This window comes from Neofelis nebulosa, chromosome 1 (genome assembly GCF_028018385.1).
Source record: "Neofelis nebulosa isolate mNeoNeb1 chromosome 1, mNeoNeb1.pri, whole genome shotgun sequence".
NCBI lineage: Eukaryota > Metazoa > Chordata > Mammalia > Carnivora > Felidae > Neofelis > Neofelis nebulosa.
The window spans coordinates 89,963,294-89,991,201 of NC_080782.1; the positions used below are offsets into that span (position 1 = coordinate 89,963,294).

At 34.2% G+C, this 27,908-nt stretch overlaps 1 protein-coding gene across 2 annotated transcripts in view; it reads right to left on the minus strand.

Annotated features, from left to right (window-relative positions):
* The window catches only part of RASA1 (RAS p21 protein activator 1), a 115,357-nt gene that overhangs the window by 30,290 nt on the left and 57,159 nt on the right, over positions 1–27,908 (minus strand). For both annotated transcript variants that reach the window (XM_058727674.1, XM_058727667.1), the window contains exons 5-9: positions 25,953–26,070; positions 22,835–22,866; positions 13,280–13,332; positions 10,759–10,909; positions 6,140–6,218 (exon numbers count right to left, since the gene is read on the minus strand). In XM_058727674.1, the coding sequence (XP_058583657.1) occupies positions 6,140–6,218; positions 10,759–10,909; positions 13,280–13,332; positions 22,835–22,866; positions 25,953–26,070 (433 nt within the window). The remainder of the gene's footprint in view (positions 1–6,139; positions 6,219–10,758; positions 10,910–13,279; positions 13,333–22,834; positions 22,867–25,952; positions 26,071–27,908) is intronic.

The following is a 27,908-nucleotide window of genomic DNA, read 5'->3' on the forward strand; positions in this document are numbered from 1 at the left end:
TAACTAATTAAAAGCCAGGCTGCTTGTCTATCTAGACATTTACAAAAGGTTTTAATGCTAAAATTTCAAATAACACTAACACCTATATTCAGAGATCCTTTGCTTTTCAAAGAAATTTTCAAAAATACAGTTTTGTTGTGTTACAGCAAATAACACTGTTTTGAAAACATGACTTTATCCCAACAGAACTGCTAAGTTAGGAACCAATTTAAGCAGAACCAAATTCATGGTTGCTGATGCAGTTACATCTGCGAGAATCACTAGGCGAATGCAGAAAACTGCACACAGCTGAAGTGAGATGCATGGGAGTATACAAAACACACCTCAAGTACTAACAGCCCTCAGTTCGTGAAGCGCTATATGCCTTACCCATCTATCCACACCTGATACTACGCCATCTGATTTCAAATAGTTCTCCTACCACTTTACAATATTCACAACCCTTCTGATGGCCTCTTACACAAGTAAACCTCATGTCTTTTTCAAGGTAAAGTGCCATATTTATTGTAGTAAATATCTTGGAACCATTTAGCACATACAAAAACTATGTTACATTTTATTACGTTCTCATCTGTATGTGTTACTGATGAAGTTTTTGAGTGTTATACCCCTAACGTCACTTTCCCATAACCTTGTAACTTTTATTTCATGGTTTTACATAACTCTTTGACTTATAGGAATGCATGCATGTGTCTTAACTGCTAAATCCTCCCAAATAACAAAATTAATTCTGATGTCAGGAAGAATATAAAGAGTGTCTTTATAATGATCTTTCCAAAATAAATCAATCATCACTATTACCACTGGGATCCACTGGACTCAATTTCAGTTTTTAGTTTCTTTGTTGAGCACTTCTTAATATTTGCTAGGCTTAAGATTTTATGACTTTTTTTCTAAGAGACCTTAGGGGTCCATATGATCTTTTTAGAAATCTAAGATATGAGATTTTCACAAATCTTATTCTTCCCATATCTTGAAACATTCTATCTCATCATCTTATGAACCATTTCATCATTATTCAGCAATTAACTCCCAAGTATGCTAAAGAGTAGGGGTTGGCAAACCATGGCCCCTGTGCCAAATCCAACCCACTGCCTGTTTCTGGACATGAAGTTTTATCAAAACATAGCCACGCTCATTCCTTTATGTTTTGTCTGTGGCTGCTTTCACACTACAAAGGCATAGTTCAGCAGTTGAGATGGAGACTGAGTGGCCTGCAAAACCTAAAATATTTATAATCTGGCCCTTTACAAAACAGTTTGCCAACCGTTTGGCTTAGAGGATGATGCAAGAGTGAAATCAATCATCTCTGTTGCCTCACCCTTTGTTGTTGTCTTTTGACTGTGCTGCCAAGTGTTGCAGCATCTTTCAAAAAAGTATGTAAGACCATCTTAAGTTATCTTTATATTAGCTTACACTGAACATGGCCCAGAACTCCTAATATTCTGCTCATATTAGCAAAGAGGAAAACCTGACATGAGAAGATGTCTGACAATTATTGAAAGATTAAGATGAATGCCAAGAGGCAGCAGCACTTTGGGATCTACTGTGATGATAAAATTGATTTTTGAGAAGATGATAGTATCCTCGGTGAACTTTATCAAACTCAAGAAACACTGAGTAAATCATACATTTCTAAGAGAAAAAAAGGAAATACGATGTTTTTATCTAGTCAATCATTTAGTAGGAAGGATGTCATCATGCAATATTTTGTGACAAGAATCTAGATTGCTCTGTTTTGATCTTAAGAAATAAGGGCTTTTTAAATGTTTATGTTTGTGCACCAAGATTTACTTAAGGTAATTTTAAGCACACAAAAGGTACTTTGTAACCAAAGGTAACTGTAGAATTTTTTAAACTCACCATATTTATCATTGTAATTGATGTTTATAAATCTAAACAGGAAAATATTTTACCTTTATGGAGTCGAGAACACTGTATTCTACCAACAAAACTATAAGCCATCCGAAAGTTTTTAAAGTATATTCCATTTGATCATTCAAGTACATGACAAACCAGCAAGAATCACAAACTAAAACCCATAGAGAGATATTTACATCTGGAATCAGTATCAGATTCTGACCGTGAAAGTGTGGGAAGAAGAATCAGAGTAATTATAGGCTAAAGTTGATTAGAGATGTACTGCATCTCTAATTGATTAGATATGAAATCTGGAATTAGGATTTACAAGATGGAAATATCCAGGTCCATGCGTGACAGTAGGTTAAGTTAGCTGCCTATTTCAAGTATGTAAGCCTTTATAACCAAGGATATTCAGAAAAATATTCGAGTTTGCTATGTTTAAATTCTTAATGAATTTTCTAGTAACTTTTTTTGGACTATACCTTTATTCCTACTTCTAAGAATTATTCATAAAATGACTTCAGAATTAAAAATTTTAAAGGATACATTGGACCCAGATGATAAAGAGTAATGACTACGTTCCTGGTTATATAGATCTGTACTTATCAGTCTTTTATTTCAATAATGATAATATTTAGTATTGGCTATGGAACGGGGCATAGTTGTAGTCAGTTATTTACAATGTATAACTAATATTAAGATTTAAACATATGACTTCCAGACAATCTCTATAGGTTTTTTCTAAATTGTATTATGGCAGGGACTGATATACTAATTTACAATTCCCAAAGGATTCTAATAAATTAGATGACACTATGACCAAGAACACAAATTCACTTTCCAAGTTCCAATAAAACACTAGATGACAAGAGGGAAAGCTTCAGGGCCTACTCTCTACACACTTCTGGAGAAGTCTTAAATGCTCCATCACATTTAATTCAATAAATGTGTGTGGAGTGCCAGGTACTGCTCTAGTTTTTGAGATACATCAGTGAACAAACCAAAGATCCTTATCCTCAGAGAACTTATATTCTAATGAGGAAAGATAATAAACATAACAAAGCGTAAGTTAATAAATGTTAAGTGCTTTTGTTAAGTGCTTTAAATGGTAAGGGCGAGTAGCAGTATTAAATAAGGTGTGTAGGCAAGTCTCACTGTGAAGCTAACTTCTGAGCAAAACTTGAAAGAAATAAGAGAATGAGGCGAGTGGATATTTGATTAAAAAAACATTTGTGGGCAGAGTAAACAGCTGAAGTAAAGATCCTAATACAGGAAAGAGTGTGGCATATTCTAAAAAATAGCAGAGAAGCCAGCATGAGTAAACAAACACAAGTGAGAGAGAAGGATGACAGAAAGAGACAGGTTCAGAGAACCAAAGACAGACCATCTAAAAGTCTGCCAGGCCACTGTAAGGACTTTAGCTTTCACTCTGAATGAAATGTAGAACATATGCAAATATTAAAGAGAAGAGTGAAATGATCTGACTCACAATTTAAGTGGATCCCTCTGACAATTATTCAGTGTTAAGGGGTGAAAGTGGAAACAGGGAGATGAAAGTCAGATTCTGATGGTGGTCATGTTCTAGATTTATTTGGAAGGCAGAGGCAGCATGATGTTCCTGACAGTATGGATACAAAGCATAGGAGAGAAAGAAGAGTCAAGAATAACTTGACGCCCTAAATAATTTACTTATCTTCTCCAGTCTGAATTTCCCTGTCTTACGGTAGCAACGTCATCAAGTTGTTGAAAAAATTAAATTAATACATTTAAGAACGGTGTCTAAAACAGTGCTTAAAAAATGTTGGCTATTTTCTTGTGGGCTGCATTCTCTCAAAAGGCTCCTTCTCTTCTAGTGTCTGTCTTGAGAAGTGTTAGCTCCACAAAGTAAGCAGACTTAGCTAGGATTCTACTCTTTCTGTTCCAGCATCTTACTCTGGGTGAGGGTATGCAGAGTCCCCTTAGTGAGAGGGAGCTAATCAGTTTTTCAATAATAAAAGATTACTCCCCTTTCTGTTCTCTTATAGAATCCTGCTGGGAAGCATAGTTAAGTATCAAGATTCCCAAACTTCTACAGTAACCTACTTTTACTCCGGGCCCCCCAAAATAGACTTCAAATAGCATTTAATCATTGTTATGTAGTAATCAAACTGCCTTGTAATTAGCACTGGTTTCTGAAGTATCCGATGCATTAATTGGCACTTTTGCAAAGGACAACAATTTGGGGTTTGTTCAGTAATTAAACAGCAACTCAAGCGTGAGGCAGACTGTATACATGAAGTAATTTCTTAAAACAACCTTATAACTTAGGTACAAACATTTACTAGATGTCAAATTTATTCTAAATTTATTTGATGTCTACATGTCTAGATGTTTGACTAGATGCCAAATGTATTGCTTTTTTTATTCTAAAAAGTAATTTTTTCTAAAAAAATTCAATAAATCCTAAGCACAATTTCAAGATGGGAAAAGTCTGACTTATTCTGTAGGCCAACACAATAAAATCTGTAGCCCTCTAAAACAAATTAAAGCCATCATTAATCTCACATCCAATGTGAATCAGAATTCAGGACATAGCAATGGGATGCAGTGGCAGAATCTGTCATCTGCAGGTAAAGGCACCTCTGACCCCTAATCAAAAAGACCTTGGGGCGCCTGGGTGGCGCAGTCGGTTAAGCGTCCGACTTCAGCCAGGTCACGATCTCGCGGTCCGTGAGTTCGAGCCCCGCGTCAGGCTCTGGGCTGATGGCTCGGAGCCTGGAGCCTGTTTCCGATTCTGTGTCTCCCTCTCTCTCTGCCCCTCCCCCATTCATGCTCTGTCTCTCTCTGTCCCAAAAATAAAAAAATAAATAAATAAAAAACGTTGAAAAAAAAAAAAAAAGACCTTGAGCAGTGCTTCTAGAAAACATGTACCATACTATGTTATTTAAAATAAACAAACAAAAAAAGTTAGTGTTAATGTTCGTTAAGTACATGAACAGCCCATGTCTGCCAGAACTGCCAGAGAAAGCAGGACATCAGTGCTGACTGCAGTAATTAGGCAGGTGTCAAGAAGGAAGTGAAACTTGAGATGGATCTTCAACTAGAAGTGTTTACACAGGCCTATAGGAAGGGGCTGACATGAAGACAGCAGCAAGCACAATGAGATTAAGAGACATCAGTGATAATACAGAGGGGGTGAAGCGAGTGCTCTTCCAACTGGGGAGCACCATAGTCATTCATTCAGTAACAATGATTGAATACCTCATGCCAGGTACTATTCTAGGCACTGGGACTACAACCCAACATCCCTGCTCTCGTGGACCATGCATTCTACGAGGAATGAAGCTATATTAAGTGTGACAAGATGATGATGATTCTTGAATTAATATTAAGCATCAGATAATGACCGCATCTCAGCAACTGTAATGACTAGCAGGTACAGCCATCTGAAACTAACGTGTTAGGAGGAGGGAAAATTGAGAAGCTAGAGACACAACCAAATACTGTGGAAGTTTATTTGGGTAACTGAAAATTCTTACAATCCTTCTTTATATCCTTAAAGTATCAGTGCCTCCATTTTCCACACAGGAAAATTCTTAATCACTCTTTCGAAATACCTGTTCCTAACCTCTGCCACAAGCTTTCCCCAACACTCTCCAGGAAGTGTAAGAAATAAACAGACTAAGCAATCATCCTATGCACTAAGCAGCTAATATTCAACAGGCCCTCTTGTTCAGTACCAATCTTTCTTCTTATGTGGAGGATGTGAACCACTCTTGCCTTCCCTAAGACCTTGTACATCAGGTACTGCCAGTACATCTCACCCACTCTCCTCTTTACTAGTGGCTCTACCCAGAGTATACACATGTGCTCGAAACTCTCTCCCCGTAAGCCTATAGGCAAATAAACAATGAAATAAAAAGTTTAAACCTCTCTTAGCCCTGTATCTTCTTCTAGACATCATTTTTATTTTATTTACCAAGCTCACCTAGGTAAGCCCAGCTGTGATTTATCTTTGCTGCCTCCACTTTTGCCTCCAACAAACTCACTCCTTGACCCACTGACACTTGGCTTCTGCCCCAGCACTCCTTCTATTCTCAAAAAGGCACCAAGGCTAGAACCAACATAAATAAAAACTAAGTGATTCTCTTACAATTTACTTTCTGAAACAATCAGAATAATGGCAGTTTTAAATTTTATCCAATTTTAAATGCGTGAATGTGTGCATAAAACATACTACCAAAAATGCATTTTAAAATAAAATGCTTATTATTGCAAAAAGAAAAACAACACTGACCTGCATTGGTACAGGTTCCTTAAGATAATACCCTTCAACAATTTGTTCTTTTCGATAGTGATCTATGATGTCCCCAATGCTGTTAAAAATAAAAATAACTAATAATGACATAATCTGTCTTATAAAAAATACACATCTTGAAAATACACAAAAACCCTATTAGCAAGGATTATCCATTTGCGTTTTTCCCAAGCATATAACCCAAATACATTAATAGTAAATATGATTATAATAGTCACATTATTTTAGAAAATCAAGAATTGGTTTACAGGTCAGAAAAACCTGAATCAGAGATTCCAATGTTGCATACATATACTCAAGAAGTCACTACAAGTTAGGAAAGAATAAAAGTCTACCATTTTTTTAAAAGAGCATTACTTTTAAAAGAGCAATTGAGAAAACTGATAAAGTACTGACTTCAAGTAAATTTTAAGAATTTTTATACTCAAAACACTTACATTCTGCTTTTATAACAATCAGATGAAGTTAGATCAAAAAACATATTCACAGCAGGTAAAAGCAGAAACAAACAAAAGAGTAGGAGCTGATTTTACATGTGGGATTATTGCTACAACAGGAAAGGCTTACTCATAATTTTTATAAACAATGCTACAAAATATTCCTACTATTTGGGAAATTTTACCAATAAAGCTGAAAATAAAATGACATTATATAATGTATTTTAACACAGATTTTAGCATGGTATAATGAGTTTTCTCAATATAGAAGTGTTCTGTATAATCAGTAGGCCCTTTTATTGCCCTGAATACTTAAATCCTACACTTTTAAACTATTCTTTAATATACTGGAGGAATGGGTACTTTGGGGACAGCTAGCAAACATTTCTCAAAACAGATCTTGTTTAACCTTCCACTTGATTTTTTCCACAGTTTTCCCTACTAACAGAATTGGAAGATACATTTTATCTTTAGAGACATATGTATACACACACACACACACACACACACACACACACACAAAGATACACATGTATATATACATATATAGATCTCCAAAGATAAAATAACTTTACTATACTACAAAATTAATTTAAACCACATATAATGTTAAAAACAGCAAAAGAGAAGACTTGAAAAGATTAATAAAAAAAAACAATTATGAGTGTATATGAACTAAATACCAGATGCAGCATTTTATACAACGAAGAGAGAGGTGCAAAATGAGACACATAAAAATGTATTAACATTAAAAAGACAAGGATGGTTACAAGCTTTTAAAGAAAATATGTAATACCACATATAAATCCAAAAATGTTAAAAGAAAAAGAAAATCAGAAAAGAAAACATGTGAAGACAGATACCGTTACAGAGATGACGATGTGGTTCGAAGCAAAAAGCATCAAATTTATGAGAAATAGCAAATATTAAAAGGTTTCTAAGTGTAAAATGCAGTTGATCCTGTGGATCATGTCAGTGTCACTATACAATTCTTGTCCATGAGCTCAAAGAACAGGACACTGCTATGGAGTACACTTTAGACTGCCCAAGAATAAATTTAAAAGTGTGTGACAACCAGATATGTTTTTACCAATGAGTTGGATTTTCAAGATTTCTTTAAATTACTTTAGTTCATATTCTTCCCAGATATACCTAAAATAACAATCAAGGGAGACACAACAAACCACAATTTCCTAGACATTCCATAAAGGTTTTAGACATGAAATCAGATACATTTACATCTCAGAAAACTAAAACATGTTCACTATAAGGTGATTTGTAAAATAAATGTGAGTTTCTAGAGATACTACTATGTCTTATACTTGCATTTTAGTAATTTTCTTAATAAATAAATTAATAAATGTGTCTCTCTCTCTTCTTAGATAAATGTTAGTAATCTTTAAGGTCTGACCAAAATCCTACCTCCCTCTTCCTTCTCATCACCATCTCAACTACCCTCTTTCCACTGACTCTCCTATGTCCATGTTTACATCTCAGAACTCATCAGTCAGCCTACCATCTTTTCTCATAGACCTGTACTTCACAGACTTTTCTCTTTAATGAATATGCACAGGAGCTGTACAATACATTTCACAAAGAAAATCAGTTAATAAATGTTTGCTGAATTTTATTTGCTGTTAAATGACTCTCCTGCTTTTCTAAAAGTTTTAATATAGGATTGTTAAGGTTATGTTTCAACAAAGCAGTTTCTAAATGAAACAGACTTAAGTGTTATCTCTTTATCAAAAAGCTAATGTAGAATTAATGGGGAGAAGACAGTAGAGTATGTCTCTGTTACACAAATTTAATGGATATTCCCATTTTATATTTACATATCTAAATAATCATTGCTAATCACCAAGTTGTGTCTTTTTTGTTGTTTATATATATCTATATCTATATATCTATATCTATATATATATATAGAGAGAGATATAGATATGTAGATTTTTTTTTTTTTTTTTAGTAATCTATACCCAATGTGGCGCTTGAACTCAACAACCCTGAGATCAAGAATCACATACCCTGTGGAGCACCTGGGTGGCTCAGTCGGTTGAGCATCCGACTTTGGCTCAGGTCATGATCTCACGGTCTGTGAGTTCAAGCCCCGTGTCAGGCTCTGTGCTGACAGCTCACAGCCTGGAGCCTGCTTCAGATTGTGTGTCTCCCTCCCTCTCTGCCCCTCCCCTGCTCATGCTCTGTCTCTGTCAAAAATAAATAAACATTAAAAAAAAAAATTTTTAAAGAATCGCATATTCTTCCAACTGAGTCTCAAGCCAGGTGTCCCACAAACGTGTATCTTCCAAGAGTTACTTTATTATTGACACTAATGTTGAAATGGAATATATTTCCATGCTGAAATATCTATTCCCAAAATAACTGTAAAACTGCATTTTTTCAGGCATCAGATTTACATAATTCTAGCTTTCGTTAAAAAAAAAATTTTAACATTAATACTAGAAACAACAATACTCCTGAACTTTATCAAATAAATAAAACTAAAAAGAAAATTTGGGGGAATGATCACAACCACTAAATTAGTATCTACTTAAAAAATTTTTGAGCCATCATTTTGCTTTTTTTTTATGTTTATTTTTGAGAGAAAGACAAGGTACAAGTGGGGGAGGGGCAGAAAGAGGGAGACACAGGATCTGAAACAGGCTCCAGGCTCTGAGCTGTCAGCACAGAGCCCGACGCGGGGCTCATACTCACAAACTGTGAGATCATGACCTGAGCCAAAGTCGGAGGCTTTACTGACTGAGCCACCCAGGCGCCCCTTGACTCATCATTTTGCAAGCAGACTAATAATTTTGTAATAATTTAGAAAGAAATATACTTCAAATACTTCTTTCTTCCTATTTCATTCAGTTCTTTATCAATTAAAAAGACATCCTCCATTATGCAGGAAGAATTTTCATCTTTGCGGAATGTGCATAATAACAAAGTTTGAGTCAGTAAACAAACTTCCCTGAAAATAAATCTATGTAAATTATTTTATCTTTAAAATTAGTCTCCAGACAGACATTTATCAATTTAGTTAAGAATATGTTTTCAACTTAGAGTTGTATATATATTCCAAATCCCTAGAAAACTGGACAATGGGAAAAATTAACTGACCTTTATATAGAGCTCAAAGTGCAGCTAGGTGGATTTTCAGTGAGGGTATCTAGATCGAACTATAATACAGAAGCCACTCAAGCAGCTTTTCTATAAGAAGTGTGCAAAAGGATCCCAATTACTAGACTCACATCTTCCATTTGATATCTTATCACTGTCCACTGGCCTCCTAGGCAAGCAAGTTCTACTTGTTTTTTGTTTGTATTGTTTTCTAAGATGAACCACCTGCTGAATCTCTATACACTCAGAGGTCAAGCTGGAATTAAGAGAAATTCTAAATAGAATGAAAAATACTGCTGTGGTATTAAGGGAGTAACATAGGCAAATGGCACCATTTTAGTTTATGAAAGCTTCCAAGAGGAAGATAATGCCACTCTAGAGTTATCAGTATAGGAAACTCTTTACATTCGGTGGGGGGGGTGGGGGGATGAAAGATTACTTTCTAATATACAGAAAAAAATTTAAAAAGCTAAGATTCTATCATACAGTTTCTCTATTAACTTATTTTTCTGATCAAGTGGCTAAAGTTCATTCTGAATTTTGGGATAAGCAACAAGTTGACTTAGAATTTTAAAAATGACAAGTAGGATCCAATAATTACAACAAAGAAATACCAACTTGAGAACAAACCAATTACATGACTAACATTTGTAACAAGTCTCTGTTTACTCTTTAAGAACCTTTTTTCCTATTAAAATGTCTCACTGATAAGAGAATGTAAAATATTTTTTTTCTTAGAACAGATGTTTTGCTATCCTACAGACAATATAAGGACTTAGCAAATTTTCTGTAAACAGTTTGTGCATAATCAACAACATAAATTATCTTAGAAGAAAACAAATTATCAATTATTAACTTATATTCATGTTTGACCCTGTCTAAAGAATTCTTGGACATGACTACTACTAAATTATAATGAAGGCCTTATAATTTTAAATTTTAAGAAGAAACTTTTATGCAATTTTGAATCCGATATACTACATTATTGAAATTTCAACTATTTTTGCCAAAAGTAAAAGATAACTAAAATCTCTCACAACTTACCTATTATAATATCGGCCTCCCATCATAAACTGATTGTTTGGTGTTGGACATATTTTAAATCGCTGAATATTTTCATTGGTCCGAAAGTAAAGTGAATAATCACCAGGAGTATTGTCTGAAGGCCTCACAAGAAAACTGCAGACTTGGCCAACTGTAAAAATGAAGCTGTTAGTTTTATTTCCTAATTATCAAATAAAAAAGAAAAAAAAATGTTAAGTATCCTAATTATAAAGTACATTCAAAAGTCATAAACTTTCACCAGGAACTTGCTTTATAATAAAGACTATTTTAACACATTTTTGTATTTTCTAGTTTATGAGTCACAACCGCCCATGATGTTGCATTTCTGTAACACATAAAAATACAGAAGTCTACAGCAGTGATTTCTGGTTAATAATGTCTATACCTGTCATAACTTGGAAAGAATAATCTAACCATGGGCAGAGAATATGGGGTAAAATGGCCACATACTGTCTGTAAATCCTCTTAGTAAGAATAGTCAATAAATTACAAACAGTAAATTTTGTTTAGGAATACTCTATTTAATCAATGCTTCTGATTAAACATGAAAAAGTACTAACTATAGGGGCACCTAGGTGGCTCAGTTAGTTAAGTGTCTGACTCTTGATTTCAGCTCAGGTCACAATCTCACAGTCTTGAGATCAAGCCACACATCACACTCTGTTGACAGTGCAGAGCCCCCTTGGGATTCTTTCTCTTCCTCTCTCTGCCCCTGCCCCACTCATTCTCTCCAAAATAAACAAACATTTAAAAAAAAAAAAAAAAGTAACAACTGTAATAAAATAGTGCCAAAGCTTATAAAGGTTGATTAAAAATGAAATATGTGTACACCTCATCAAAATCAGTACATGTACACTACATTTCATTTAATAGGTAAGAACCTGAAAAGTCACATAGAAATAAATTATCATATTTTAAGATTTTCTCACTAATTTTAGGGAAGTCTTTTTGATATCTTTGATAGGCAGTGACTCTTAAAACTAAAATGCTTAGTTTTCTCTTTGTCTTAAGTACTAATCAAACAGGAAACATCAGAACTTGATTGCTTTTAGGAAAACACAATGAACACTTAGAATATGAGATGTAATTTTCATGTAAATTATCGACAGCTCCAATCATCTAGCCAAGACACTTACTACCAAGTAATTTCATGTTCAATACAAAGAATAGGAATTCATCCAAACTATGCATGCAAGTGCTTAGGTGCACTTTTCAGGGGAAAATATCACCAGATTCTTAAAAGACCACATGACCCAAAGGAAATAAAAAGTAACGTATAGAAATTAAGTTTAGCTCCTTTTCAAGCTGAAATGCCTAAAACAAGAATGAGTGCTTCAAGTCCTTGATGGTGCAAGTTCAAAAATATAAACTTATATTCAAAATTCAGTAAATTCATTAAAATAAATATTTTGGTTCCACTCTCAAGGCTGATAGCATGTCATGTTGGTTGAGGGTCTGGTGTCTATTACTACCATGCAGCATCATCATGTTTATTTTTAACCTGCTTAACCTATATCCTCACAAGAAAATCAAACACCTCTGAAACTGTCTTGACTCTTTCAAAAGAGCAAAGAATTAATTATATTAAACTGCAATTCCTGTAATTCAAAACAATAATTCAGATAACACCTTTAATAATCACCATATACAGAAACTATCAAACACTGGTTGTTTTTAAAGAACTAATATTTCTCAACTGTAGATTATGGCTTAAACTGGTCTCAAATCCTTATAAAGTGTGGTTTACTCAAGAGATATTTTGTAGTTAAATTAATTCGGTATTAAATGTTAGGATAAATAATGACAGGATTGTTTCTAATTTAAATGATAAACCCACAATATAAGTCAATTTTTACTTTACATACCTCTATAACCAGAGTTTTAGGAAAGGTTGAAATTAATATATTTTAAATAAGGCACAGTTCTGTAATTCCACAAGTGCACAAAGATAAATGCAAGAACATCTGCTAGAGCAAAAAAATAAAAACTACACAATATTCCTCTATAGATATACAAAAACCATAATTATCTAACAGAAGCTTATGGCCATTCAAAAGAATAATGAAAACTTATATAAGCAGATATGCAATGATCACCCAAAATATATTCTAACATGAAAAAAGTGTGTTGCACATTCCTGTGAATGTGTGTGGAGGGGGTATGTTTAGGGGTGCATGCAGAAGTGAGGAAGGGAGATACATACAGACACTGAAAACTTACAAAAATACAAAAAAAAAAACCTCTCATCTGGTGCTGCTTCTAGTGAAGAAATTGGGAACTCAGACAGAAAGAAACACGTCACTGAATTTTATACTGCATATATGTATTCAACTAAAAAACACCAGATAACAAGTACACTAGTTTCTCTGTGGTGGGCAAGAAATTACAGTACGTATAAATATCAAATTAGTGCTAAAGGCAAAACAGATGATAAATTGTTGGTTTTCTCTTTTACTTTTTTAATAAAGATATTAGAAAAGGCAAGTGAATATACAATTACCTGTCATTAATAAGTTATAAGCTTCTTGTTTGGAAATTTTCCCATGGAACCATCTTAAAAGAAGAACAAATTAAATATGTGAATCTAAAGTCCTTTTTGCTGTTACACAATCAAAATTAAACACAAGTTTAATTCAAGGTGCAATAATGAAATAAATACAAATACAACTGATCAAATTATCTTATTCCTTCTACATTTATGTTACTACACTTTGTTAAACACACATACTTTCAACAAAATATAGAAAAATCAGGGACTAGTATGAACTATAATTTCCTTATTAGTTAACAATACAAAAACAGCCATGATTTTAATTCTGATAATGACAAACTGTTATATGCTTACATCATAGCTAGTGTTCTCTTTTCTTTGTATTAGGAGGGATGGTACAGGTAGAGCCCACTACAGATTTATCCATAAAAAAAAATAGTGAATTTTCCTCACATTACTCTCAAAATGAACTTCCCCTACAATAGGTGATAGGTTCTCTCTCAAAAGAAAATAGACCTGACTGGTTAATACTTTCCTTAAAGTCAGAAAATAAGACTGAGCCATGACAAAGACTGGATACCAGCATCAAGAACTGAAGTAAAAGAATGTCTTAGCATTCCTAATTCTGTTTGAGCTGACAGCATAACAAATTAGATGGCTAGAGTATTTTAGTTTCTGTGTACTTAAAATAAGCATTTAGAAATTATTATAAATGGCATTATAGTCAAGATCCACTGCATATAACTAAAGTATTTAAATTTTACCTTAAAATAAAATGACACATCTGGTTTTAAAAATTATTAGTAATTAAATTTCTTAAAATCTCCTTTCATTTACCTGAAGATCTATTATCTATCTTGTTGATTAGCACCTGTTAATGCCAAGCTGACAACCCTAGATCATACCTCTATTACTTTGTCATTAATTCTTAGAATCTACTATTATTTTTGACAGTAGCTTAAAAAACAAATTGGAAAGTAAAAATACTAGAAGGCTAAAACAAAAAAAATCAAGAACCATCTAAATGCTGCCTACAAGAGACTCATTTCAGACCTAAAGACACATGCAGACTGAAAGTGAAGGGATGAAAAACATTTACCAGGCAAATGGAAGTGAAAAGAACGCTGGGGTAGCAATACTTTTATCAGACAAAATAGACTATTAAAACAAAGACTGTGAACAAGAGACAAAGAAGGACATAATAAAATAATAAAAGGAATGATCTAATAAGAGGATATAACACTCATAAATATCTATGGACCCAACATGGAGGCACCTAAATACATAGTGCTATTAACTCTATTAAGACATAAAGGAAGAAACTGACAGTAATACAGTAACAGTAGAAGACTTAAACATCCCACTTATATCAGTGGATAGATCATCCAGACAGAAAACCAACAAGAAAAGAGTGGTTTTGAATGACACATTGGACATTAGACTGGATGGACCTAACAGATATATACAGGACATTGCATAACACTTCCCAGGGTAAATCACATTAGCCCACAAAAAAAATTCAAGACATTCAAAAAGAATGAAATGCAAAAAGACTGAAATCATATCATGCATCTTTTCTTTCCACAATGTTATGAAACTAGAAATCAATCATGAGAAAAAAATCTCCAAAGAACATAAATACATATAGACTAAATAACATGCTACACTGAACAATGAATGGGTCAACCAAGAAATCAAAGAGGAAATCAAAAAATACATGAGACAAATGAAAATCAAAACAGTCCAAAATCTTTGGGATGCAGCAAAAAATGTTCTAAGAGGGAACTTTATAACAATACAGGCCTACTTCAAGAAATAAGAAAAATCTCAAATAAACCATCTAACCCTAACACCTAAAGGAGCTAGCAAAGAAGAACAAGGCCCAAAGTCAAAATAAAGAAGGAAATAATAAAGATTCGAGTAGAAATAAAAGAAACAGAAACAAAAACAAAACAAACAAGCAACAGAAAAAGATCAATGAAACCAAGAGCTGGTTCTTAGAAAATATATGCAAATTATATTAAACCTTTAGAAAGACTCATAAAGGAGAAAAAGAGAACTGAAGGAAATATAATCAGAAATGAAGGATGAGAAGTAACAACCAACATCACATAAATACAAAACACTGTAAAATAAACTGGACAATCTAGAAGAAATGAATAAACTCCTGGAAACAAATATTATTCCAAAACTGAATCATGAAGAAACAGAAAATTTGAATAGATTGGTTAATAGCAATGAGATAAACTCAATAAGCAAAAATTCCCAAAAAACAAAAGTCCAGGACCAGATGACTTCACAGATGACTTTCACAAGTGCCATCTATTTACCAAACATTTAAAGAAAAGTTAATACCTATTGTTCTCAAACTATTGCAAAAAATAGAAGAGGAAGAAAAACTTCCAAATTCATTCTTCAAAACCAACATTAATTACTCTGATACCAAAACCAGACGAAGACACTACAAAAAAAAAAAAAAAAATCTGAATAACAGATGTAAAAATCCTCAACAAAATACTAGCAAACCGAATTCAACACATTAAAAAAAAAATGATTCACCACAATCAAGCAGGATTTATTCCAGGGATGCAAGTGTGGTTCAATATTTGCAAATCCATCAACGTGATACATCACATTAACAAAAGAAATGATAAAAACCATATGATCATCTCAACAAATGCAGAAAAAAGCATTTCACAGAGTACAACATCCATTCTTGATAAAAACTCTCAACAAACTAGGTTTAAGAGGGAACATACTTCAACATAACAAAGGCCATATATGAAAAACCCACAGGTAACATCATACTTATTGATGAAAAACTAAGAGCTTTTCCCTTAAATTCGGGAACAAGACAACGTCCTCTCTCACCAATTTAATTCGACAGACTACTGTAAGTCTTAGTTGAAGCAATCAGACAAGAAAAAGAAGTAAAAGGCATCAAACGGGTAAAGAAGAATTAAAACTTTCACGATTTGCAGATGACATGATACTGTATACGAATAACCCTGCAAAATGGTGAAGCTGCTCTGGAAAACAGTGTGGAGATTCCTCAAAAAATTAAAAATAGGGGGCGCCTGGGTGGCGCAGTCGGTTAAGCATCCGACTTCAGCCAGGTCACGATCTCGCGGTCCGTGAGTTCGAGCCCCGCGTCAGGCTCTGGGCTGATGGCTCGGAGCCTGGAGCCTGTTTCCGATTCTGTGTCTCCCTCTCTCTCTGCCCCTCCCCCGTTCATGCTCTCTCTCTCTGTCCCAAAAATAAATAAAAAACGTTGAAAAAAAAAAAAAATTTTAAAAAATTAAAAATAGATCTACCCTATGACCCAGCAATAGCACTGCTAGGAATTTACCCAAGGGATACAGGAGTACTGATGCATAGGGGCACTTGTACCCCAATGTTTATAGCAGCACTTTCAACAATAGCCAAATGATGGAAAGAGCCTAAATGTCCATCAACTGATGAATGGATAAAGAAATTGTGGTTTATATATACAACGGAATACTACTTGGCAAGGAGAAAGAACAAAATATGGCCTTTTGTAACAATGTGGATGGAACTGGAGAGTGTTATGCTAAGTGAAATAAGCCATACAGAGAAAGATACCATATGTTTTCACTCTTATGCGGATCCTGAGAAACTTAACAGAAGACCATGGGGGAGGGGAAGGGGAGAAAAAAGAGAGGGAGGGAGGCAAACCATAAGCAACTCTTAAAAACTGAGAATAAACTGAGGGTTGATGGGGGGGATGGAAGGGAGGAGAAAGTGGGTGATGGGCACTGAGGAGGGCATATGTTGGAATGAGCACTGGGTGATGTATGGAAACCAATTTGACAATAAATTTCATATTAAAAAAAAAAAAAAGAAAATCCCATTTACAACTGCACCTGAAATAATAAAATACTTAGGAATAAACTTAAAGGAAATGAAAGACCTGTACCCTAAAAACTATAAAACACTGATAAACTGAAGATGACACAAACAAATGGAAAGATATTCCATACTCATGACTTGGAAGAACACTGTTAAAATGTCCATACTATCCAAAGCAAACTATAGATCCAAGGCAATCCATATCAAAATACCAATAGCATTTTTCACAAAACTATAACAAATAATCTTAAAATTTGCATGGAACCACAAAAGACCCCCAAGAGCCAAAGCCATCTTGAAAAAGAAGAACAAAACTGGAGGTATCACATCCCAGATATAAAGATATACTACAAAGCTGTAGTAATCAAAACAGTATGGTACTGGCAAAAAAACAGTACACAAAAAACAAACAAACAAAAAAAACCCCAGACCCAATAGATCGATGGAACAGAAAAGAGAGCCCAGAAATAAACTCACAATTATGTGGTCAATTAATCTAGGGCAAAGGAGTCAACAATATATGCTGGGGGAGAAAAACAAGTCTCTTCAATAAATGGTGTTGAAAAAACTGGACACGTACATGCAAAAGAATGAAAACTGGGTTACTCTCTTATACCATACACAAAAATGAACTCCAAATGGATTAGAGACATAAAGGGGGACCTGAAAACATAAACCTCCTTAAAGAAAACACAGGCAGTAATTTCTTTGACATCAGCCATAGAAATATTTTTCTAGATAGGTCTCCTCAGGCAAAGGAAGCAAAAGCAAAAGTAAACTATTGAGACTACATCAAAATTAAAAGTTTCTGCACAGTGAAAACCTACGGAATTTGCAAATGATGTATCTGATAAGGGGTTAATATCCAAAATATATAAACAACTTCTAAACCTCAACTCTAGAAAAATAAATATTTCAATTAAAAAAATGGGCAGAGAGGCACCTGGATGCTTCAGTCGGCTAAGGAACGGACTCTCAATTTTGGCTCAAGTCATGATCTCAGGGTCATGAGATGGAGCCCTGAGTCAGGCTCCATGCCCAGCTTAAGAGTCTCTCTTTCCCTCTCTCTCTGCCCCTCCCCTGCTCATACTCTCAGTCTCATTCTCTGTTTCTCAATAAAAAAAAAAAAAAAAAAAAAAGCAGGGGGGGGGAAGGGCAGAGAACCTGAGGAGACATCTTTCCAAAGAAGACAGATATATCCACTCCTATGGTTAATGTCATGTAATTTACAGTAGCCAAAATATGGAAGCAACCCAAGTGCCCAAGGATAGATGAATGGATAAAAATGTGGTATATACATACAATGGAATATTAGCCATAAAAAAGAAAGAGATTTTTGCCATCTGTATCAACATGGATGGAAGTCAGTCAGACGGAGAAAGACAAATACTATACGATTCAACTCATGTGTAGAATTTAAGAAACAAAATGAACAAACAAAGATAAACTAAAAACACTCTTCACTCTTAAATACAAAGAACAAACTGGTGGTTGCCAGAGGGAGGAAGGCATGGGGATGGGGGAAACAGATAGGGGGGATTAAAAGTACACTTATCCCAATGAACACTGAGTAATATATAGAACCGTTCAATAATTATTTATATTGTACACCTGAAACAAATTTACCATTGGATTTAATTATACTCCAACTAAAAATTTCTTTAATAAAAATTAGAAATTTCTCTACATAAAAAAAAAGCTCATTGTATATTATGTATGTTAATAAATTCAGTGTTGTTTCACTGAATGAATGTGTTCAGAACACTGTGCTGTATTTAATACATTCTGGAAAGGCACATTAAAAATTACTTCTGAGCATGCTAATTATATACATGAATAAGTATAGTGTTATTTCAATAAAAAAGATATATACCCCAAAAAAGCTGGAAAATAAAAATACTACAAGTCTAAAACATGTAAGTGCTCTAAAGCCCAGTGTTACAGATTTAGAAGCTGTTAACATTCTTTTAAATTACCCATACTATTACTTATCAAAAAATAACTGCATATTTACCTTTTCACATGAATGAAATGTTAAACTTTTAAATTCCCTCTTTAACATTATTCCCACCATTAACTCATTAACTCAATGCAAATTATGAATACCATACAGCAAGTACACAACTGGAGCAATCCAGGCTTCCTTAAAAGGTAGTAAGGGTCCATACTGCATTCAAGTATAATCTAAATGGCCATTTCCTACAAATGCTAGAACAGGGTTTTTATATTCTGGGGGAGAGATGAGTAGATACCCTCAAAGGCTATTCCTATATTTTTATAGCAAGAATAAAGAAAAACAAGGGAATTCAAAGTGAGGAGCACCAAACGGGGTTTAGAGAACAAATCGGCAATAATGATTTTGTGAAGTAGATCTGAGTTTCCTCATTCAGACATTTATTACCTATATGTAAAATGTACATATTTCAAACACATGGTTTACACCAATGATAGAAAGAGGAGTCCCTGTTCTTACCAAGTTCCCATTCCAATAAGAAAAAGCGACACAAATACTGTATAACTACAAAAACAATGTCAAAAATAGAATAAAGTGCAGTGATAGAAATGCACAGAGGGCATTTTTGGAATAAAAGAGGAGGGCACCATCTCTATGGAACATGTGAGGGAGAAGATAAAGGAAGACTTCTTGGGAAGTGATAAGTGAGTTAAGTCATTAAGAATAGGAATTAACCAAACATAATGCAGTGGTATTCTGACCTAGAAAGTAGCTTAGACAAAGGTGAAAAACAGTTTTACACATTTGAAGATCGACAAGCTGGAGAGTAGAATATAAACATAAAAGAGATATGACTAGTAAAGGACACAATAGTCAGATGAGAGGATCATTTCAGGCTCTGCTAAGGTAAAGATGACAGAGAATAAGGTAATGCTTTTAAGTGCAAAAGTGATGCAGTCAGATATGGGTTTTAGGAAGATTATGCTTGCTACTGGAAGAAAGGATTTAAAGAGACTGAAAGCATCAAAGAAAACCAACTTGGAGGTTACTGCTACATCAAGTCCTGTTAAGAAATGAGAAGAACAGACCTATAAATACAGAGAACCAACTGATGGTTGCCAGAGTGGAGGATGGGCAAAAGGAATAAAGAGGAGTGGGGGATACAGGCCTCTAGTTTGGAATGAGTAAGTCACAGGAACAAAAGGCATACCATAATGAATATAGTCAAGGATGCTGTAATAATGATATATGGTGACAGATGGTAGCTACACCTGGGGGGCGCAGGGCATCATGTACAGAATTGTTCAGTCACTTTGTTGTACACCTGCAACTAATGTAACACTGTGTGTCATCTATCGTCAATTAATTTTTTTAATTAAAAAAAATAAATAAAGAGGGGCGCCTGGGTGGCGCAGTCGGTTAAGCGTCCGACTTCAGCCAGGTCACGATCTCACGATCCGTGAGTTCGAGCCCCGCGTCAGGCTCTGGGCTGATGGCTCGGAGCCTGGAGCCTGCTTCCGGTTCTGTGTCTCCCTCTCTCTCTGCCCCTCCCCCGTTCATGCTCTGTCTCTCTCTGTCCCAAAAAATAAATAAAAAACGTTGAAAAAAAAAATTAAAAAAAAAAAATAAAGAAAGAAAAGGGCCTGAACTAGAGTATGGTTGCTTAAGATTGAGAAGAAGACACACATTCAAGAAATATTCTAGGGGCGCCTGGGTGGCTCTGTCGGTTAAGCGTCTGGCTTCAGCTCAGGTCATGATCTCGCAGTTTGTGAGTTTGAGCCCCGTGTCGGGCTCTGTGCTGACAGCTCAGAGCCTGGAGCCTGCTTTGGATTCTTTGTCTCCCCGTCCCTCGGTCCCTCCCCTGCTCATGCTCTGTCTCTCTCTGTCTCTCAATAATAAATGTTCAAAAAAAAAAAAAGAAATATTTTAGAAAACAAAATTATCAGGACTTGATGTCTATATCATTGTTAAAAGGGAGCCAGAAAGAAACACAGTTCAAGTTACATTTGTTTAGTCTGAAAGAGCACTCATGGATGCTACTGAGGTTGCTTCACTGCCAGTCTCCACCTTAAGAAATTAGAGGGAGCTGAAAAATACATAAAATAAGTCAACAGCGCAATTTAGCTTACACTAAATACCAAATGAGTAGATAATTACAAAGTTCAGAGATGTACTAACTAAAAAACATTCCCAGCAAAAGTGGGATTTATACTTTATGCTGTGAGAAAACTGGATGAAGCTTTAAAGATTTAGTGGCATGTGACCAACATTTTTTTCCTTTTCTTTTAAAAATGTATCTATGGTATTATTTTAAATAGGGATAAAAATACAGATTTCAACTGTATCTTGAAAATCACGAAGATCTCACAACACTGGACTCCCGTTTTTGCACACATCAATTACAGCAGTCAACTTACTGCAGGGAAACATTACTAGTTTTTGGCTTCCCACTCTCTAATACAAAGAGAGAATGTTAACTGTCATGTATCACCATACTCTGCACTGTTGTTTGTACTGTAGGGAGCCAGTTCCATGTACCTTAATCTTCATCATAGAAGGAAAGTAAGAAAGATCAGCATTATCTTAATTTGGGAAAAATAAGAATATTTATACCTGACCCATTCCATTTGCTTACATTATCAGTATGCCTCCCCCAAACACTAATTAGAATTTGTAATTTGATACAGGTAGAGGGAAGACTTCACACAAATACAGTCAACAGTGTACCATCTCACTCATGGAGGCTATTTTGCACCTACACAAACAACAAGGAAAATGGATTCAGAAAACATTTCATATGTTCTACTTAAAGGAAGCGTCAGGAACTAAGCGAGGTTTACTGAAAGTGGAGAATTCAGCTTACTGTTTTTGTATTCTAATGGTTAGAAAAGAGAATAAGCAAACACTTGAGAGGCAACCTTTAAATTCCATTCATCAACACTGACAGGATGGTAAGGAAAAAAAGTGTTCCACTGAAAAGAGATCAAAAGATGAACGGTCTTAATTAAAATCATGAGTAAGACAGAATTGGGATTAAGAGTTAACGTCTTTAAAAGAAAATTTTTATGCAAAGTAAATGAGGGATGAGCAAAACACTAAAGTAGATCTCCAAGGACAATAACAAAATCAGAGTAAATTTCCCATAGGAGGTTACTGTTAACAGCTAATAACTTCTGAAATACAGGAGATGACTGTGGCAAATATTAAGTACAGTAATACCTGGTCTTTGAATTAGCCCTTACAAGATACCTAAAATCAGCCTGAAAAGATTATGAAAAAAAAGGCCTTGTAGAATCTTAATAAATACGGTAAAGAGTCATCATCTTGCTGAAAAGTTCTCTCTCTCTCTCACAGAAAACAAACTGAAAAAAACTGAAACATAAAATACCCAAAAGATGTGGTTACAAAAACAAGAAATGCTATAAATAAATCAGTAAGGAAACAAAAATATTATGAATCATGACATTCATGATGTTATTAATGTTGTTTATAGAAAAGCCTTTAGTTTGGTGATAGAAGAGTTTTATATAGTAAAAGCCACCATCGTTATTTAAAAATAAAACTACCCATAGATCCTAAAGAAAATTTTAACATACCAGTTCTCGGGCCAAATAAAAACCATTCTTAAGTCAGCCCCCAAAGTAGCAATTTTCTTTTAAAATAAATTTTGGCCTAAGTTTTTCAATTAGTAGGTTTACAACATAGTTTCTTTTTCCTTTTAAAAATTAACACAAACTCACATTTTGCCTTCATGTGGATCTTCTTCCCGGCCCTAAAGGATAAGATATTAAGACAGTATTTTATACAGTTTTAACTATTACATCTATTTTCATTAAAGTTAATAAAAATCATATCTTCAAACACATCTCTACCCTGTCCCTAATATTTACTTATACAAGAAAAGATGTATCGGTTCAAGAAATGTCTTTCTAAGACTCTCTCCCTTACTTGTTGTGGTTACTCTAATCCAGGCCCTTGTTCTCTCTTTTCTTCAATAGTTACCAAAGCCCAACTAGTTTAATTACCTCTGTGCCCTGTCTCACCCCACCATCTCATCACTCCAATCTGGATTCTTCAGTTTCAACTGCAACTTTGTCCTGCACTAAGGTACACCAAACAAAAAACAAACAAACAAACAAAATGTAAAAACCAAACCTTTAATACTGCTCTACTTCCTAAAAATTCCTTTTATAAAACCAAAATCCTTTATCATAGAACTCAGGTCTACATTTCCTGTCTTTATACCAACTCTCTTAAGCTATCTATACCATGGTCACACATAACTACCTATTTGCTAATCCACATTCTCCTACCACCTAGCTTATTCTTTTTAACCTAGGATGTCTTTTTCACTCACTGTTTCCTACCTGTTTCCTACTATCTAGGTAGGATCTTCTTCAAATACTACCTCCTCAGTGAAACAATGAGTCCCTAGAACATAAATATAAACTTTTACTTTAAATCAAAAAGACATCCTTCTTTTATCATCTTTTTAACCTTACCTATTTGGCATTCCTATTATTTAAGATACACTGGTGTTATTTATTCATTCCGGTATAGTGGCTACATTCATCGTAACATCTTAACTATTCTTTAACACCTACCACCACCATAATCACCAGCACAATGCTGTTCATATAGGTTGCACTGAATATTTTTGAGGTGTACCTCTAGGACCCAGCAAAACTGGGTATCTGGCACCAAGTCTTCACTGAATAATGAAGGAAAGAGTAGAAAAATAGTCGATCTGTCCATGGATTTACTTCCCTCAATTTTTCCTCACTCATCAAATACCTACCCAAAGTAAAACCACACACTCACTGAATGCCTACTATATGCAAAGCAGTACGCTAAAAAACAAACAAAAAAAACCCCACAAAAACAAAATACATTATCATTGCCCAAAAGGAGTTCATCTCTATAGAACTGGTTTACACCATAAATTAATTTTATACAGTGTAGTAAAATACAGAATTAACAAGGTGCTATAAAAACACAGGAGAAAACAATTTAGACTAAGATAGGCATAAAACCTCTGTGAAAAAAGGGGCAACATCTGGGCTGAATTGATAAAAATGAATCAAATTTTACAAGTCAGTGGTGTAGCAGGGCAAGAGTGTCAAGGAAGAGGAGAAAGTATAGGCAAAGAGATATTCATTCAACAAACATTTGCTGAATGTTTACTAATGCTAGACACTATTCTGCTATGGGAATACATCACTGAATTAGAGACAAAAATCCTCACAGAGCTTACATTCTAGATTTAAGGCATAAAAGTATAAATGTGCTTGGGGAACAGTAATCAGAAGTTCAGGGTGGGAAAATCCTTAAATCCAACCACCAAAGTAATGTCTGAAATCTAGACAATCTCTAAATGGCTTTTCAACCTACAAGGAATCACTATGTTCCAATGAAGACCATTATGAAAACTTATTATACATATTAGTGTGAAACCTATTTATAATTCTAACTTGAAACTATTCCACTATTAATTCAAAGTATGACTATATTCCTTTTTAGCAGCCACATCACATTTTTTGTTCATACTGAGTTATTAAATTATTTTTTTCCTTTTATTGACATGAGGTCATGTCTCTTTATCTTAAATTGAGCTTTTTTTTTTTTTTTTTCTGTACTCCTTGGATAACTTACACTTATTCTTCTTAAAGTTTACCTAGTTGGATTTGACCCAGAATTCAAGAGCTAAAGAAAAGTTAAACTATACTATAAATCCTTCAAATAATCAGAAAATTGGGGGAAAGGGGGTTATAGCAAGGAGAAAAAAAAATCCAACATAAAAAATTTTAACTAAGAAATTTCATAAGTAAAACCAGTGAGATTCTTCAGTTTGAACACTTCTGGCCTATATGGAATAAATATCCCTTCCTACTGTAAAATTCCAAATAGTAACCTAGGAATTAGAAGTTCTAATGCCAGCTCCTCTATTAAGTAACTATGTGTATGGAATTTATCATACCATTTCCTCAACCTCCCTCCACTTTTTGTCAGTATGTTTTACTTTTACATATCAAGTTCTATTAGTCAAAAGAATAACAAAGACAAATATTCTCCCCTGCTGTCTTCCTGCAACAATAATCAAAGCACAGGTTTCAGAATATTACCAGGTTCATGACATATTTTAAAAACAGTAGCTCTGAAGGTTATGAAAGATAAAAGGAAACCATTCCATCACCCTAACCGAATCCAAAAAGGAAGGGTGAATTCCAAAACTGTAATATTTTGGATATGATTCAGTGATACTGAGTACTATCTCTGAAATGCAAATACTGTTTGAATGCAGACCTGCTATTAAGAAATGCACAATTATTTACAGTGATAAGATTTCTAATACTATATTATGTGGTGACAATGAAAATGGAAATACTGATAATGTAGAAACATGTGATAATGTATGTGTAATATAACTAAGCTTTTCCAAAGTTACTAGAAAGTTATACATGTATTTGGGAGATGAAGAATTTGAAAGCAAACATGGACAACTATTTGAATGAGATTTCCATGATCAGTTTGACATAATGTCACTTAAGAGAAAAACCACCAAGACGACAAAAAGAGATACAAATAAGCACAAATGTTAATGTTCTTTATTCTTAGAAACTCATAAAAACTTTCTGAAAATTGGCAGTTAAAGATTAAAACATGCTAGCCTAATTATGGTCTTTACAAAAAATAACATTTATTACAGTAAATACATTTTAATGAAAAATTCCTTGTACTTAGGAATTAGGTTTCTCATTAAAAAAAAATGTTTCACAACTAATTTCCATGATTATGGACAAGTTCCAAAAATGTACAAAACACTGACAATTCTGAGAGTGAGAAGAAAACAAAACTTACCACCTCTTCCACTAAGTCTTCAACAATAAGGCCCTGTTCATCTGTTCTTAGATTTGTAACCCACATCCATCCATCTTCTAATTCATTATGAACAATAAACATATCTCCTTTTAGGAAACTGAAAGTGACAATTATGAAGTTATTAAAATTGAATTAAAGTTTTAACCAGGGAAAATTGACTAATCACATAATACAAGAGATACTATGATATTGGAAAATGCAAGAAATTAAAGTCAAACACTCTGGATTTTTGTCCTGTTTCTGGCATCATCTAAATGTAAAACTTTGAAGCCACTTAACAATCTGACTCTTAATTTCATCACGTGTAAATGGTATCTGCACCACTGGATTATTATTACATTCAAATTGGAATGTTTGTAACCAATAATTATATATGCATTACAAGCTTTAGGGTGTAACTCCAAGAAAACTGACTTAAAAATTTAAGCTTCTGTGTAATTACCTTTCAGATATGGTTTAGATATAAAATCATAATATAGTTAATTCATTACACATAAACAAGACACAGTTACTTTGGAAAAACTTTATTTTGAATAAGCACCATTAGTCTAATCAGCATATGTTTATGAGAATTAATATTTTTCTCATAAAGAACGTTAAGATTTATTTAATTTACTTAGATACCCATGATACTACATAGCATTCTTTTTGTTTGAAAGTGGTAGTAAAGCATTTGAAAATGTATGAATGTTTTTTCTGTTACAAATTTCTGAGTAGAGGGAAACACACAAACTAGTTTCTTTTCCTTGGAATCTAGATGTTTGCAACCTCCACCAAATCACAGGAGGAGTAAGTTAGTTTTATACTGATGCCATCTATCAACATCAGTAATTTGCTTAAGTGTCCTTGTAAGCCTGAATGAATGCCTCTGAACATTTAAGGTTTCAAGATTGATTGGCTGCTACCATTAACCCTACATCTAGATCCATGTCTGTCAAATATTTTTTTAAATCAATTTTCCTTTCAATCTTAATTTTCAGAAACCAAACTTCCATTAAGTAAATCTTTTCTCATACTTCTGAAAACCGTTTTTCTCCGGAATATCTCAAGCCTGTTTCTTATACAAATTCAAGAAAAGAAAACTTGTACACAATACTTTGGGTGATTGCTATATGAATGAGCATGACATACACTGCATTCTATCTTGACACTACAATCCTTGTTAACAGTGACCAATATTTCACTCACTGATGAGCAGCAGACAGCAGACATTACCTCTTAGCCAAATATGTTATTCCTTTCTAAAACCAACCTCCTAAACAACTACATTAAAAAAATAATAATTATGAGTAAAAAAAGGAATACATATGGACAAGAAGTAAAAGAGAAAGGAGAAGTGACAAGTTACATTTCTTCGTCAAAAGTAATCATAAGAGAATTTGTTTTTTTTAATTTTGACTTTTGTTGTTGCTAGAACACTATCGTGCAAAAATGAAAAAAAAAATTAAAATAAAAAGCTTACTAGCACAAACAATACAATCACAAGATTCTTTATGTATTATTTTGCATTCTTCCTCAAAAAAGGTTAAAACGCCTTATTAAATCTCATTACTCTTCAGATGTTTTTACCTAAAAACAAAACAAAACAAAAAACTTCACAGATATATACAAATTTTAAAAGACTTAGGGGCATCTGGCTGGCTCAGTTGGTGGAGCATGCAACTCTTGATCTTGGGGTGCACATGCTAATTTTTGTTTAAATTTTCATCTTCCTAGATGAGTAGTTCTCAGTTTTTTTTTTGTTTTTGTTTTTGTTTTTTTAATTTTTTTTAACGCTTATTTATTTTTGAGACAGAGACAGACAGAGCATGAACGGGGGAGGGTCAGAGAGAGGGAGACCCAGAATCAGAAGCAGCTCCAGGCTCTGAGCCGTCAGCCCAGAGCCCGACGCGGGGCTCGAACTCACAGACCGCGAGATCGTGACCTGAGTTGAAG